Raw genomic sequence first — 17469 nt, forward strand, 5'->3', positions numbered from 1 at the left:
ATTAACAAAATGAGAACCTATCCTCTATTATGGATATGTGTTCTACAATCTGTTCCAGGTTTGGAAACATTCTGTCTCGTGTAAAAAAAATAATACAAATCGGTGTATCATTTTTCGAGACACACATTCGGACCCAAACACAACACCTTCGTCCACCCGTCTTTTTATTGGGTCGATGGTAAGTATAGCCTGAACGTTGTATACGAAAGGTTTAGTTAAAGCGTTGTAAGGAATAAACAACATTATTAAAATGGTAAAAATATCACTGTTCTCAAACATCACAGGTACACGTTTTATTTGAAATTATCCTCTGAACTGTATTACAACTGGATTCCACCTTGTCAACATGAAGCAGGAACACACATGTAAACACCTTATTCAAAATAATCTGAATAATTATAAAACACGGTCAGGTATTGTTATGTAATACAAGTACGTAGAACTGTACACGGACATTCAGACCTCTAACTGGAGCCTTCACTGGACAACAATGTACACTGTTGCCTGATTAAGCCTCCAGCGAGAGGACCGAAGGCTCGCAAACAGAAGAAAAGGTTTTGAACGTTTGTTTGTAGTGAAGCTACACAAAGGGCTATCTGGACTCTTCCCATTAGTGTAACATTCTACACAGTAAAGTTTAAATAGAAAACGTTTCATATTTCTGGCCAATCGATCATTTAATATCGAAAATCGGTTCATGGATCATCTCCTAAAGTTAAATTCTCTCTTGGATACAGTACAGAATTTACAAACGACTTGCTTTTATTCTACAAAACAATTTGCAACTTACTAAGTGTCCAAATAAACATATATTATTACATCAAGATATTTACAAAATTACACGTTTATACGAAAATTTCTGAAGCAAAATTATTGGGGTGTCTCTAAAGATGGCTCTGTTTTCTTCCACCGAAACCTGACAACACCCCTAACCAACCTTCACACAAAGAAAGGTCACACACCTTTACGGGACGTCACTTCATTGGTTGATAACCACATCCTCTACAGGGTTTTATAACAACTAAATAAAATTCATATGAACATTTTTTAATGAAAATGGTGTTTGAGACATTTACTAAAGACAGGCATTATACAAAGAATATGAATAACAGACTGCGCCAGATGCCGCTGTAATCAAATTAAAAAATAAAAAAGTCAAACTTTCATCATTCAACGCAGATAAGTGTATCTGAATATAAAAGTTATAACATTAACTAATCCGATTTTTATAAGTTTGGAAACTTCACGTTTAAGCACTATTAAAATCTAAGAAAGGCTTAAAATTGGTGTAGTTAATTGGAAAAATAATAAAATTCGAATATATAACTATTACTAATCAGACAGAATGCTCGTGAGGTACATCTTCACTGAACAACAAAGTAAGTTATCTGAAACTCTGTAAAATCATTAGTCCGTATTATTAAGACATAAACTTGTTGATAAAGTGGTTTATTCCTTTATAAACCATTTTATAGGAGAAACCAATTTCAAGCACTATGGTATTGCCATCTATTGGCAGATTACGTAAATTCAAAAACAAAGTGAACGTATTGGAGAACGTTTTTTTAACCTGATAAAAAGAAAATAAATTTGGCCCTGGATTAAAAAATATAAAAGCTATAAGTTAAACTTTTTTATTAGTTATGAATCTTTTCCTCTAAACACTCAATATAAATAGAAAACCGAGTGCATTTACACAGACATTATAATTTTTTACAAATAAAGTAAGAAGCCCAGTATTGTAGTCGTGGTGTTTCATGTTATTTATATATATTGCACTCTTCAGTTTTTTATACTCGTATCTATAATTGTATTTTTTTCACATATTACATATTCATTGAGAGAACAAAACCGTTAAACTTTTATAAAAACTAAACATGAAACGATAATTAACATTAGATAAAAATCATATTTACATACAGAGAAAGGCCTAACACCTTAACAAACGTTCACTAATTTAATATAGTATAAATTCACTCACTTACTATTTCTGTTTTTGTGTTCAAATTAATGTAGTCCCCAAACTAGAATAAAATAATGCTGTAACAAAACTCACTTCAAACGCTTCCGTTATACACTTTAAACCCACACTGAAACTTAAATGCTACAAAAATAAAACTTTAAAAGTAGTTCCACATAAACCATATTTTATGTTTGTGTAGCTTAAAGTACATAAAGACTTTATCGTATTCTATGTTTGTGAAGTTTAAAGTACAAGTCTCTGATAAAGACATTATCGTATTCTATGTTTGTGTAGTTTAAAGTACAAATCTCTGATAAAGACATTATCGTATTCTATGTTTGGTAGTTTAAAGTACAAGTCTCTGATAAAGACATTATCGTATTCTATGTTTGGTAGTTTAAATTACAAGTCTCTGATAAAGACATTATCGTATTCTATGTTTGATAGTTTAAAGTACAAGTCTCTGATAAAGACATTATCGTATTCTATGTTTGTGTAGTTTAAAGTACAAGTCTCTGATAAAGACATTATCGTATTCTATGTTTGTGTAGTTTAAAGTACAAGTCTCTGATAAAGACATTATCGTATTCTATGTTTGTGTAGTTTAAAGTACAAGTCTCTGATAAAGACATTATCGTATTCTATGTTTGTGTAGTTTAAAGTACAAGTCTCTGATAAAGACATTATCGTATTCTATGTTTGGTAGTTTAAAGTACAAGTCTCTGATAAAGACATTATCGTATTCTATGTTTGTGTAGTTTAAAGTACAAGTCTCTGATAAAGACATTATCGTATTCTATGTTTGTGTAGTTTAAAGTACAAGTCTCTGATAAAGACATTATCGTATTCTATGTTTGTGTAGTTTAAAGTACAAGTCTCTGATAAAGACATTATCGTATTCTATGTTTGTGTAGTTTAAAGTACAAGTCTCTGATAAAGACATTATCGTATTCTATGTTTGTGTAGATTAAAGTACAAGTCTCTGATAAAGACATTATCGTATTCTATGTTTGGTAGTTTAAAGTACAAGTCTCTGATAAAGACATTATCGTATTCTATGTTTGGTAGTTTAAAGTACAAGTCTCTGATAAAGACATTATCGTATTCTATGTTTGTGTAGTTTAAAGTACAAGTCTCTGATAAAGACATTATCGTATTCTATGTTTGTGTAGTTTAAAGTACAAGTCTCTGATAAAGACATTATCGTATTCTATGTTTCGTAGTTTAAAGTACAAGTCTCTGATAAAGACATTATCGTATTCTATGTTTGTGTAGTTTAAAGTACAAGTCTCTGATAAAGACATTATCGTATTCTATGTTTGTGTAGTTTAAAGTACAAGTCTCTGATAAAGACATTATCGTATTCTATGTTTGTGTAGATTAAAGTACAAGTCTCTGATAAAGACATTATCGTATTCTATGTTTGGTAGTTCAAAGTACAAGTCTCTGATAAAGACATTATCGTATTCTATGTTTGGTAGTTTAAAGTACAAATCTCTGATAAAGACATTATCGTATTCTATGTTTGGTAGTTTAAAGTACAAGTCTCTGATAAAGACATTATCGTATTCTATGTTTGTGTAGATTAAATTACAAGTCTCTGATAAAGACATTATCGTATTCTATGTTTGATAGTTTAAAGTACAAGTCTCTGATAAAGACATTATCGTATTCTATGTTTGTGTAGTTTAAAGTACAAGTCTCTGATAAAGACATTATCGTATTCTATGTTTGTGTAGATTAAAGTACAAGTCTCTGATAAAGACATTATCGTATTCTATGTTTGGTAGTTTAAAGTACAAGTCTCTGATAAAGACATTATCGTATTCTATGTTTGTGTAGTTTAAAGTACAAGTCTCTGATAAAGACATTATCGTATTCTATGTTTGTGTAGTTTAAAGTACAAGTCTCTGATAAAGACATTATCGTATTCTATGTTTGTGTAGTTTAAAGTACAAGTCTCTGATAAAGACATTATCGTCTCATCAACTGTTTTAATGGTTTCTTCAAAATCAGATTGGCTACCAATTTTATAAAAAGTTATAGTTGTTATGGCAGATTGTTGTTAATGTAAGTCACTGTTAACACAAAGCTTATTAAACAAAAATGGAACAAACCATTATACATTGAAAAATACTATTCAAGTTGACAGAGAAGTTGTTCATTAGTTATTAGGTATGACTAATAAAAAGTTGAGTTATTTCTATACAAGTGAGGTTTACCAGGTATAAGGATATACGAACAATTGTGAAGAGAAAGCATAATTTGAGTGTCAAACCTGAACGGTTACCTGACAAATGTACAAATCATTTGAAACTGTTACATTTAATGACTTTATGAGTAACTACACCTAATATTTGAGGGACACTGCAGTTGGTGTATTGCTTAGTTTCCTGCTCAAAACTAAAGTATCCAGATGAGAGACGACTGTATTTATATCATTAGCAGACTCGCGTGATAAACCTTTGAACAAGCCAGACATCTACAAAACAATATTAAAATGTTTCTGTTATGCATTGTAACTTCTCAGAAAATCCACATCACTTTACAACCAGCATAGGAGGTGTGGTAGTGGATGTCACTGGGGCTGTGGAGTCCGTGGAAGATGGAGTTGGAAGTGGGGGAACGGGAACACTAGGATGGCTTAAGATGCAATCCTCTTGAGATAAATACGTTTTCTTGTAGTAAGGCGCTGTCAAGTGCTGAACACTCAGGGGGTGATGACTACTCCGTGGGCTACTTGTCGAACGTAATTGTGTCATATTTGACGTGCTCATCACCAAACTATTTTTACTGAGCTCAGATTTAACACTGATATCTCCAGAGACTGAAGAACTGAGTCCAGAAGAGGTGTTAATACCATCTTGGTCACTTTCAATTGTACATTTTGGATCAGGGGTAGGAGCTTCCATGCTGCTCACACTTCCCAGATTCTCTTCACTTTCCTCAAAGTCTGCTCCATCCAAGTACCTGATGCATTTCTTCTTTCTCCTGCAATGTACAAGAGTCAATACAGATGTACTTACAAATACTTCTTACCACACAGTAAAGATGATAACATAAACAACAGGAAATGTTCATGTAAAACAATGGTGATAACATAAACAACAGGAAATGTTCATGTTAAACAATGGTGATAACATAAACAACAGGAAATGTTCATGTTAAACAATGGTGATAACATAAACAGTATGAAATGTTCATGTTAAACAATGGTGATAACATAAACAGTAGGAAATGTTCATGTTAAACAATGGTGATAACATAAACAGTAGGAAATGTTCATGTTAAACAATGGTGATAACATAAACAGTAGGAAATGTTCATGTTAAACAATGGTGATAACATAAACAGTAGGAAATGTTCATGTTAAACAATGGTGATAACATAAACAGTAGGAAATGTTCATGTTAAACAATGGTGATAACATAAACAGTAGGAAATGTTCATGTTAAACAATGGTGATAACATAAACAGTAGGAAATGTTCATGTTAAACAATGGTGATAACATAAACAGTAGGAAATGTTCATGTTAAACAATGGTGATAACATAAACAGTAGGAAATGTTCATGTAAAACAATGGTGATAACATAAACAGGAAATGTTCATGTAAAACAATGGTGATAACATAAACAACAGGAAATGTTCATGTTAAACAAGGGTGATAACATAAACAGTAAGAAATGTACATGTTAAACAGTGGTGATAACATAAACAGGAAATGTTCATGTTAAACAATGGTGATAACATAAACAACAGGAAATGTTCATGTTAAACAATGGTGATAACATAAACAACAGGAAATGTTCATATAAAACAAGGGTGTTAACATAAACAGTAAGAAATGTTCATGTAAAACAAGGGTGATAACATAAACAACAGGAAATGTTCATGTTAAACAATGGTGATAACATAAACAACAGGAAATGTTCATGTTAAACAATGGTGATAACATAAACAGGAAATGTTCATGTAAAACAATGGTGATAACATAAACAACAGGAAATGTTCATGTTAAACAATGGTGATAACATAAACAACAGGAAATGTTCATATAAAACAAGGGTGTTAACATAAACAGTAGGAAATGTTCATGTTAAACAATGGTGATAACATAAACAATAGGAAATGTTCATGTAAAACAAGGGTGATAACATAAACAGGAAATGTTCATGTAAAACAATGGTGATAACATAAACAACAGGAAATGTTAATGTTAAACAATGGTGATAACATAAACAGGAAATGTTCATGTAAAACAATGGTGATAACATAAACAACAGGAAATGTTCATGTTAAACAATGGTGATAACATAAACAACAGGAAATGTTCATATAAAACAAGGGTGTTAACATAAACAGTAGGAAATGTTCATGTTAAACAATGGTGATAACATAAACAATAGGAAATGTTCATGTAAAACAAGGGTGATAATATAAACCAAATAAACTTGTCACACTCACCTACAAGGTTTGCACCAGAAGTAAGCAGGAAGGACTACTTACTGACCTGAAAGTGGACTTTCACACTCACCTACAAGGTTTGCACCAGAAGTAAGCAGGAAGAACTACTTACTGACCTGAAAGTAGACTTTCACTCACCTTCAAGGTTTGCACCAGAAGTTCTAGTAAGCAGGAAGAACTACTTACTGACCTGAAAGTAGACTTTCACACTCACCTTCAAGGTTTGCACCAGAAGTTCTAGTAAGCAGGAAGGACTACTTACTGACCTGAAAGTAGACTTTCACACTCACCTACAAGGTTTGCACCAGAAGTTCTAGTAAGCAGGAAGGACTACTTACTGACCTGAAAGTAGACTTTCACACTCACCTTCAAGGTTTGCACCAGAAGTTCTAGTAAGCAGGAAGGACTACTTACTGACCTGAAAGTAGACTTTCACACTCACCTACAAGGTTTGCACCAGAAGTTCTAGTAAGCAGGAAGGACTACTTACTGACCTGAAAGTAGACTTTCACACTCACCTACAAGGTTTGCACCAGAGTAAGCAGGAAGAACTACTTACTGACCTGAAAGTGGACTTTCATGACTCACCTTCAAGGTTTGCACCAGAAGTAAGCAGGAAGAACTACTTACTGACCTGAAAGTAGACTTTCACACTCACCTACAAGGTTTGTACCAGAAGTTCTAGTAAGCAGGAAGGACTACTTACTGACCTGAAAGTAGACTTTCACACTCACCTACAAGGTTTGCACCAGAAGTAAGCAGGAAGGACTACTTACTGACCTGAAAAGTGTACTTTCACACTCACCTACAAGGTTTGTACCAGAAGTTCTAGTAAGCAGGAAGGACTACTTACTGACCTTAAAGTAGACTTTCACACTCACCTACAAGGTTTGCACCAGAAGTAAGCAGGAAGGACTACTTACTGACCTGAAAGTGGACTTTCACACTCACCTACAAGGTTTGCACCAGAAGTAAGCAGGAAGGACTACTTACTGACCTTAAAGTAGACTTTCACACTCACCTACAAGGTTTGCACCAGAAGTAAGCAGGAAGGACTACTTACTGACCTGAAAGTGGACTTTCACACTCACCTACAAGGTTTGCACCAGAAGTAAGCAGGAAGAACTACTTACTGACCTGAAAGTAGACTTTCACACTCACCTACAAGGTTTGCACCAGAAGTAAGCAGGAAGAACTACTTACTGACCTGAAAGTGTACTTTCACACTCACCTACAAGGTTTGTACCAGAAGTTCTAGTAAGCAGGAAGGACTACTTACTGACCTTAAAGTAGACTTTCACACTCACCTACAAGGTTTGCACCAGAAGTAAGCAGGAAGGACTACTTACTGACCTGAAAGTGGACTTTCACACTCACCTACAAGGTTTGCACCAGAAGTAAGCAGGAAGAACTACTTACTGACCTGAAAGTAGACTTTCACACTCACCTACAAGGTTTGTACCAGAAGTTCTGGTAAGCAGGAAGGACTACTTACTGACCTTAAAGTAGACTTTCACACTCACCTACAAGGTTTGCACCAGAAGTAAGCAGGAAGGACTACTTACTGACCTGAAAGTGGACTTTCACACTCACCTACAAGGTTTGCACCAGAAGTAAGCAGGAAGAACTACTTACTGACCTGAAAGTGTACTTTCACACTCACCTACAAGGTTTGTACCAGAAGTTCTAGTAAGCAGGAAGGACTACTTACTGACCTTAAAGTAGACTTTCACACTCACCTACAAGGTTTGCACCAGAAGTAAGCAGGAAGGACTACTTACTGACCTGAAAGTGGACTTTCACACTCACCTACAAGATTTGCACCAGAAGTAAGCAGGAAGAACTACTTACTGACCTGAAAGTAGACTTTCACACTCACCTTCAAGGTTTGCACCAGAAGTTCTAGTAAGCAGGAAGAACTACTTACTGACCTGAAAGTAGACTTTCACACTCACCTACAAGGTTTGCACCAGAAGTTCTAGTAAGCAGGAAGGACTACTTACTGACCTGAAAGTAGACTTTCACACTCACCTACAAGGTTTGCACCAGAAGTTCTCGTAAGCAGGAAGGACTACTCACTGACCTGAAAGTGGACTTTCACACTCACCTACAAGGTTTGCACCAGTGGTTCTGTTGGTCCAGACCAAACCTTGCTCGACATTTCTTCGGATTGTTGGCTATCAGGAACAAAAAGAGAAAGAATGTTTATCACTCCAAGATATTTTTTATGAAACTCTTGTAAAATGATAAAACTAAAAACTAGCCTTATACCTGCTGTGTTTGAAAGAATATAAAATAAGGAGGTTAAAGAAACACTTACAACAACACCAAACTAAACACGAATGATTTTGAACAACTTAGGACACACACACAATGTTGACCAATAACACAAACAAGCAGCAAAAGGGATTTATAAGAAATTTTGTCATTCACATAATTTCAAACTATCTTTGATATACAACTAATATACTTATAACGGACTAATAATAAACTGGCACCTCGGAAACGTTTTTCAGCGTCCATAATCAGAAGAAGAAAGAAACTAAAACGAATCAAAATGCTGTAACAAACAAACGTAAGATATGTAATAGGTATTTGTTTTACCTACTCGCACTGAGAAAATACAAATTACACTAGCTATCATAAGTAGATATGAAATTAACCTAATGAGATGCCAAATATAAAAATGCTACTTACACATCACTTTCCCCACCCTTTGCTGCATGTTTGTTTAAACATGAAAAAGTTTTATGAATTTCTAGTTTTCAAGTATATGATTTTTATACATGCAAACATTTAAAAGTACAAACAAACATGAAACTAAACATGAAGTACAAGATTTTTATGAAACTCAAAGATGAATGTTGTATAACACACAGTTATAAATTTATACAACACTAATCATTCAGTATATTTAAACACGTTTCCTTAAACTTTATCCATCGGTTTATATGAACGTTGTATAACACACAGTTATAAATTTATACAACACTAATCATTCAGTATATTTAAACACGTTTCCTTAAACTTTATCCATCGGTTTATATGAACGTTGTATAACACACAGTTATAAATTTATACAACACTAATCATTCAGTATATTTAAACACGTTTCCTTAAACTTTATCCATCGGTTTATATGAACGTTGTATAACACACAGTTATAAATTTACATAACACTAATCATTCAGTATATTTACATACGTTTCCTTAAACTTTATCCATCGGTTTATATGAACATTGTATAACACACAGTTATAAATTTACATAACACTAATCATTCAGTATATTTAAACACGTTTCCTTAAACTTTATCCATCGGTTTATATCTATGCAAACATTGCAAGAAATTGTAATGATTCTACTTGGATTGTTCAAAGGTAAATAAATAAATATAAAATAAAGATCCATTCTGATATTTTCGGTTAGAAATTTTTATTCCAAATGCAACATTCAGTAAAGCTTATAAAATTTCTGTTGAAACTATTTACTTATCTCTTCTGTTCTGTCTTAAGGCAGTTTATATAGAAAAGTCTTTAATTCAAAGTAAAACATTCCTTTAAGATGTAAGCATAGTCGACAGAAATCTTTAAAACTGTTTATAAATGCACACAATCTTAAATAAGTTTCACCACTGTGTTAAACACATTTCAATACTTATGAAGAAAACAAACAATTTGTAACAGTATCAGCTCTGCTCCTAATCTAACGTTTATACACTATTACCAACACTAAGAATGTTCTGGTTAAAACTTGAAAACACTATTACCAACACTAAGAATGTTCTGGTTAAAACTTGAAAACACTATTACCAACACTAAGAATGTTCTGGTTAAAACTTGAAAACACTATTACCAACACTAAGAATGTTCTGGTTAAAACTTGAAAACACTATTACCAACACTAAGAATGTTCTGGTTGAAACTTGAAAACACTATTACCAACACTAAGAATGTTCTGGTTAAAACTTGAAAACACTATTACCAACACTAAGAATGTTCTGGTTAAAACTTGAAAACACTATTACCAACACTAAGAATGTTCTGGTTAAATCTTGAAATTCCCCTCACTGTGCAATTAGAAGAATTATTTACAGAATAGGTCAAAGTTCTTCCTAAGAATATTTTTTGACATAAATTGTTGGATTTAAATGAAATTTTAATAAAAAATCTTCACTGAAAATTCTACATTAGTAACGATGGTAATGTAAGTATATAGGACACAGTAAAGGTACAACGTATTATAAAACATATACTAATACAACAAGACCCACCAACTATTATTTTCAAATACTTGTTTACTGTCTTAGAAATTCATTTAAAATAATATTTCTTTGGATTTATTTGTTCTATAATTACTAAAATAATCCTGACATATTAGACTGTTCAATACCATTTTCCTGTAAATTCAAAAGCATGTAATTTTAGATTAAAACCAAAAATGTCTGTACTGTTTAACTCAGAATTATTGAAACCACTTCTGAAGTGACAACAACTCAGCAAATATTCTTACTTCACTCTTGTATGGCTATCAACAGTTAAACCTGGTATCAGTGACAACAAATTGGTGACAAGATTGGAATATATGTTGTTACTTCATGACTTAAATGTATTAAAGAGCCATCAGACTGTGGTAGATTCAAGAAAACTGGGACTCTAAACAGAAGTCTTGGTGAGAACTTTAGGGGTAAGAGAGAGATAAGAAATGAACAGGAGAACCACAATGGACCAAGGGGTTTCATTAAATATCTATAGTTAAGAGCCACAATGTACCAAAGGGTTTCATTAAATATCTGTAGTTAAGAGCCACAATGGACCAAGGGGTTTCATTAAATATCTGTAGTTAAAAGCCACAATGGACCAAAAAGTTTCATTAAATATGTGTAGCTGAGAGCCACAATGGACCAAGGGGTTTCATTAAATATGTGTAGTTAAGAGCCACAATGGACCAAGGGGTTTCATTAAATATCTGTAGTTAAGAGCCACAATAGACAAAGGGGTTTCATTAAATATGTGTAGCTAAGAGCCACAATGGACCAAGGGGTTTCATTAAATATCTGTAGTTAAGAGCCACAATGGACAAAGGGGTTTCATTAAATATGTGTAGCTAAGAGCCACAATGGACCAAGGGGTTTCATTAAATATCTGTAGTTAAGAGCCACAATGGACCAAGGGGTTTCATTAAATATCTGAAGTTAAGAGCCACAATGGACCAAGGGGTTTCATTAAATATCTGTAGTTAAGAGCCACAATGGACCAAGGGGTTTCATTAATATATCTGTAGTTAAGAGCCACAATGGACCAAGGGGTTTCATTAAATATGTGTAGTTAAGAGCCACAATGGACAAAGGGGTTTCATTAAATATTAGTAGTTAAGAGCCACAACGGACAAAGGGGTTTCATTAATATATCTGTAGTTAAGAGCCACAATGGACCAAGGGGTTTCATTAAATATGTGTAGTTAAGAGCCACAATGGACCAAGGGTTTCATTAAATATCTGTAGTTAAGAGCCACAATGGACCAAGGGGTTTCATTAAATATCTGTGTAGTTAAGAGCCACAATGGACCAAGGGTTTCATTAAATATCTGTAGTTAAGAGCCACAATGGACCAAGGGTTTCATTAAATATGTGTAGTTAAGAGCCACAATGGACCAAGGGGTTTCATTAAATATCTGTAGTTAAGAGCCACAATGGAACAAGGGGTTTCATTAAATATCTGTAGTTAAGAGCCACAATGGACCAAGGGGTTTCATTAAATATCTGTAGTTAAGAGCCACAATGGACCAAGGGTTTCATTAAATATCTGTAGTTAAGAGCCACAATGGACCAAGGGTTTCATTAAATATGTGTAGTTAAGAACCACAATGGACCAAGGGGTTTCATTAAATATGTGTAGTTAAGAGCCACAATGGACCAAGGGGTTTCATTAAATATGTGTAGTTAAGAGCCACAATGGACCAAGGGTTTCATTAAATATGTGTAGTTAAGAGCCACAATGGACCAAGGGTTTCATTAAATATCTGTAGTTAAGAGCCACAATGGACCAAGGGGTTTCATTAAATATGTGTAGTTAAGAGCCACAATGGACCAAGGGGTTTCATTAAATATGTGTAGTTAAGAGCCACAATGGACCAAGGGTTTCATTAAATATGTGTAGTTAAGAGCCACAATGGACCAAGGGTTTCATTAAATATCTGTAGTTAAGAGCCACAATGGACAAGGGATTTCATTAAATATGTGTAGTTAAGAGCCACAATGGACCAAGGGGTTTCATTAAATATGTGTAGTTAAGAGCCACAATGGACCAAGGGGTTTCATTAAATATGTGTAGTTAAGAGCCACAATGGACCAAGGGATTTCATTAAATATGTGTAGTTAAGAGCCACAATGGACCAAGGGTTTCATTAAATATCTGTAGTTAAGAGCCACAATGGACCAAGGGTTTCATTAAATATCTGTAGTTAAGAGCCACAATGGACCAAGGGTTTCATTAAATATCTGTAGTTAAGAGCCACAATGGACCAAGGGGTTTCATTAAATATCTGTAGTTAAGAGCCACAATGGACCAAGGGGTTTCATTAAATATCTGTAGTTAAGAGCCACAATGGACCAAGGGGTTTCATTAAATATGTGTAGTTAAGAGCCACAATGGACCAAGGGGTTTCATTAAATATCTGTAGTTAAGAGCCACAATGGACCAAGGGGTTTCATTAAATATCTGTAGTTAAGAGCCACAATGGACCAAGGGTTTCATTAAATATCTGTAGTTAAGAGCCACAATGGACCAAGGGGTTTCATTAAATATCTGTAGTTAAGAGCCACAATGGACCAAGGGGTTTCATTAAATATCTGTAGTTAAGAGCCACAATGGACCAAGGGGTTTCATTAAATATGTGTAGTTAAGAGCCACAATGGACCAAGGGGTTTCATTAAATATCTGTAGTTAAGAGCCACAATGGACCAAGGGGTTTCATTAAATATCTGTAGTTAAGAGCCACAATGGACCAAGGGTTTCATTAAATATCTGTAGTTAAGAGCCACAATGGACCAAGGGGTTTCATTAAATATCTGTAGTTAAGAGCCACAATGGACCAAGGGGTTTCATTAAATATGTGTAGTTAAGAGCCACAATGGACCAAGGGGTTTCATTAAATATGTGTAGTTAAGAGCCACAATGGACCAAGGGGTTTCATTAAATATCTGTAGTTAAGAGCCACAATGGACCAAGGGGTTTCATTAAATATCTGTAGTTAAGAGCCACAATGGACCAAGGGGTTTCATTAAATATCTGTAGTTAAGAGCCACAATGGACCAAGGGGTTTCATTAAATATCTGTAGTTAAGAGCCACAATGGACCAAGGGGTTTCATTAAATATCTGTAGTTAAGAGCCACAATGGACCAAGGGGTTTCATTAAATATCTGTAGTTAAGAGCCACAATGGACCAAGGGGTTTCATTAAATATCTGTAGTTAAGAGCCACAATGGACCAAGGGGTTTCATTAAATATCTGTAGTTAAGAGCCACAATGGACCAAGGGGTTTCATTAAATATCTGTAGTTAAGAGCCACAATGGACCAAGGGGTTTCATTAAATATCTGTAGTTAAGAGCCACAATGGACCAAGGGGTTTCATTAAATATCTGTAGTTAAGAGCCACAATGGACCAAGGGTTTCATTAAATATCTGTAGTTAAGAGCCACAATGGACCAAGGGGTTTCATTAAATATCTGTAGTTAAGAGCCACAATGGACCAAGGGGTTTCATTAAATATCTGTAGTTAAGAGCCACAATGGACCAAGGGGTTTCATTAAATATCTGTAGTTAAGAGCCACAATGGACCAAGGGGTTTCATTAAATATCTGTAGTTAAGAGCCACAATGGACCAAGGGGTTTCATTAAATATCTGTAGTTAAGAGCCACAATGGACCAAGGGGTTTCATTAAATATCTGTAGTTAAGAGCCACAATGGACCAAGGGGTTTCATTAAATATCTGTAGTTAAGAGCCACAATGGACAAGGGGTTTCAAGGGGTTTCATTAAATATGTGTAGTTAAGAGCCACAATGGACCAAGGGGTTTCATTAAATATCTGTAGTTAAGAGCCACAATGGACCAAGGGGTTTCATTAAATATCTGTAGTTAAGAGCCACAATGGACCAAGGGGTTTCATTAAATATCTGTAGTTAAGAGCCACAATGGACCAAGGGGTTTCATTAAATATCTGTAGTTAAGAGCCACAATGGACCAAGGGGTTTCATTAAATATCTGTAGTTAAGAGCCACAATGGACCAAGGGGTTTCATTAAATATCTGTAGTTAAGAGCCACAATGGACCAAGGGGTTTCATTAAATATCTGTAGTTAAGAGCCACAATGGACCAAGGGGTTTCATTAAATATCTGTAGTTAAGAGCCACAATGGACCAAGGGGTTTCATTAAATATCTGTAGTTAAGAGCCACAATGGACCAAGGGGTTTCATTAAATATGTGTAGTTAAGAGCCACAATGGACCAAGGGGTTTCATTAAATATCTGTAGTTAAGAGCCACAATGGACCAAGGGGTTTCATTAAATATGTGTAGTTAAGAGCCACAATGGAACAAAGGGGTTTCATTAAATATGTGTAGTTAAGAGCCACAATGGACCAAGGGTTTCATTAAATATGTGTAGTTAAGAGCCACAATGGACCAAGGGGTTTCATTAAATATGTGTAGTTAAGAGCCACAATGGACCAAGGGGTTTCATTAAATATGTGTAGTTAAGAGCCACAATGGACCAAGGGGTTTCATTAAATATGTGTAGTTAAGAGCCACAATGGACCAAGGGTTTCATTAAATATCTGTAGTTAAGAGCCACAATGGACCAAGGGGTTTCATTAAATATCTGTAGTTAAGAGCCACAATGGACCAAGGGGTTTCATTAAATATCTGTAGTTAAGAGCCACAATGGACCAAGGGTTTCATTAAATATCTGTAGTTAAGAGCCACAATGGACCAAGGGGTTTCATTAAATATCTGTAGTTAAGAGCCACAATGGACCAAGGGGTTTCATTAAATATCTGTAGTTAAGAGCCACAATGGACCAAGGGTTTCATTAAATATCTGTAGTTAAGAGCCACAATGGACCAAGGGGTTTCATTAAATATCTGTAGTTAAGAGCCACAATGGACCAAGGGGTTTCATTAAATATCTGTAGTTAAGAGGACCAAGGGGTTTCACAAATATGTGGAAGAGCCACAATGGACCAAGGGTTTCATTAAATATCTGTAGTTAAGAGCCACAATGGACCAAGGGGTTTCATTAAATATCTGTAGTTAAGAGCCACAATGGACCAAGGGGTTTCATTAAATATCTGTAGTTAAGAGCCACAATGGACCAAGGGGTTTCATTAAATATCTGTAGTTAAGAGCCACAATGGACCAAGGGGTTTCATTAAATATCTGTAGTTAAGAGCCACAATGGACCAAGGGGTTTCATTAAATATCTGTAGTTAAGAGCCACAATGGACCAAGGGGTTTCATTAAATATCTGTAGTTAAGAGCCACAATGGACCAAGGGGTTTCATTAAATATGTGTAGTTAAGAGCCACAATGGACAAGGGGTTTCATTAAATATCAAAGGGACCAAGGGGTTTCATTAAATATCTGTAGTTAAGAGCCACAATGGACCAAGGGGTTTCATTAAATATCTGTAGTTAAGAGCCACAATGGACCAAGGGGTTTCATTAAATATGTGTAGTTAAGAGCCACAATGGACCAAGGGGTTTCATTAAATATCTGTAGTTAAGAGCCACAATGGACCAAGGGGTTTCATTAAATATCTGTAGTTAAGAGCCACAATGGACCAAGGGGTTTCATTAAATATCTGTAGTTAAGAGCCACAATGGACCAAGGGGTTTCATTAAATATCTGTAGTTAAGAGCCACAATGGACCAAGGGGTTTCATTAAATATCTGTAGTTAAGAGCCACAATGGACCAAGGGGTTTCATTAAATATCTGTAGTTAAGAGCCACAATGGACCAAGGGTTTCATTAAATATCTGTAGTTAAGAGCCACAATGGACCAAGGGTTTCATTAAATATCTGTAGTTAAGAGCCACAATGGACCAAGGGGTTTCATTAAATATCTGTAGTTAAGAGCCACAATGGACCAAGGGGTTTCATTAAATATCTGTAGTTAAGAGCCACAATGGACCAAGGGGTTTCATTAAATATCTGTAGTTAAGAGCCACAATGGACCAAGGGGTTTCATTAAATATCTGTAGTTAAGAGCCACAATGGACCAAGGGGTTTCATTAAATATCTGTAGTTAAGAGCCACAATGGACCAAGGGTTTCATTAAATATGTGTAGTTAAGAGCCACAATGGACCAAGGGTTTCATTAAATATCTGTAGTTAAGAGCCACAATGGACCAAGGGTTTCATTAAATATGTGTAGTTAAGAGCCACAATGGACCAAGGGGTTTCATTAAATATGTGTAGTTAAGAGCCACAATGGACCAAGGGTTTCATTAAATATGTGTAGTTAAGAGCCACAATGGACCAAGGGTTTCATTAAATATCTGTAGTTAAGAGCCACAATGGACCAAGTAGGGTTTCATTAAATATGTGTAGTTAAGAGCCACAATGGACCAAGGGGTTTCATTAAATATCTGTAGTTAAGAGCCACAATGGACCAAGGGGTTTCATTAAATATCTGTAGTTAAGAGCCACAATGGACCAAGGGGTTTCATTAAATATCTGTAGTTAAGAGCCACAATGGACCAAGGGGTTTCATTAAATATCTGTAGTTAAGAGCCACAATGGACCAAGGGGTTTCATTAAATATCTGTAGTTAAGAGCCACAATGGACCAAGGGGTTTCATTAAATATCTGTAGTTAAGAGCCACAATGGACCAAGGGGTTTCATTAAATATCTGTAGTTAAGAGCCACAATGGACCAAGGGGTTTCATTAAATATCTGTAGTTAAGAGCCACAATGGACCAAGGGGTTTCATTAAATATCTGTAGTTAAGAGCCACAATGGACCAAGGGGTTTCATTAAA

General features: G+C 34.9%; 1 protein-coding gene across 3 annotated transcripts in view; it reads right to left on the bottom strand.

Annotated features, from left to right (window-relative positions):
• Positions 1 to 281: 281 nt before the first annotated feature.
• The window catches only part of LOC143234723 (protein pangolin, isoforms A/H/I/S-like), a 231379-nt gene continuing 214191 nt past the window's right edge, over positions 282 to 17469 (bottom strand). For all 3 annotated transcript variants that reach the window (XM_076472282.1, XM_076472283.1, XM_076472284.1), the window contains exons 9-10: positions 8537 to 8606; positions 282 to 4954 (exon numbers count right to left, since the gene is read on the bottom strand). In XM_076472282.1, the coding sequence (XP_076328397.1) occupies positions 4504 to 4954; positions 8537 to 8606 (521 nt within the window). In that variant the 3' untranslated portion in view covers positions 282 to 4503. The remainder of the gene's footprint in view (positions 4955 to 8536; positions 8607 to 17469) is intronic.

Source organism: Tachypleus tridentatus, chromosome 12 (genome assembly GCF_004210375.1).
Source record: "Tachypleus tridentatus isolate NWPU-2018 chromosome 12, ASM421037v1, whole genome shotgun sequence".
Taxonomy (NCBI): domain Eukaryota; kingdom Metazoa; phylum Arthropoda; class Merostomata; order Xiphosura; family Limulidae; genus Tachypleus; species Tachypleus tridentatus.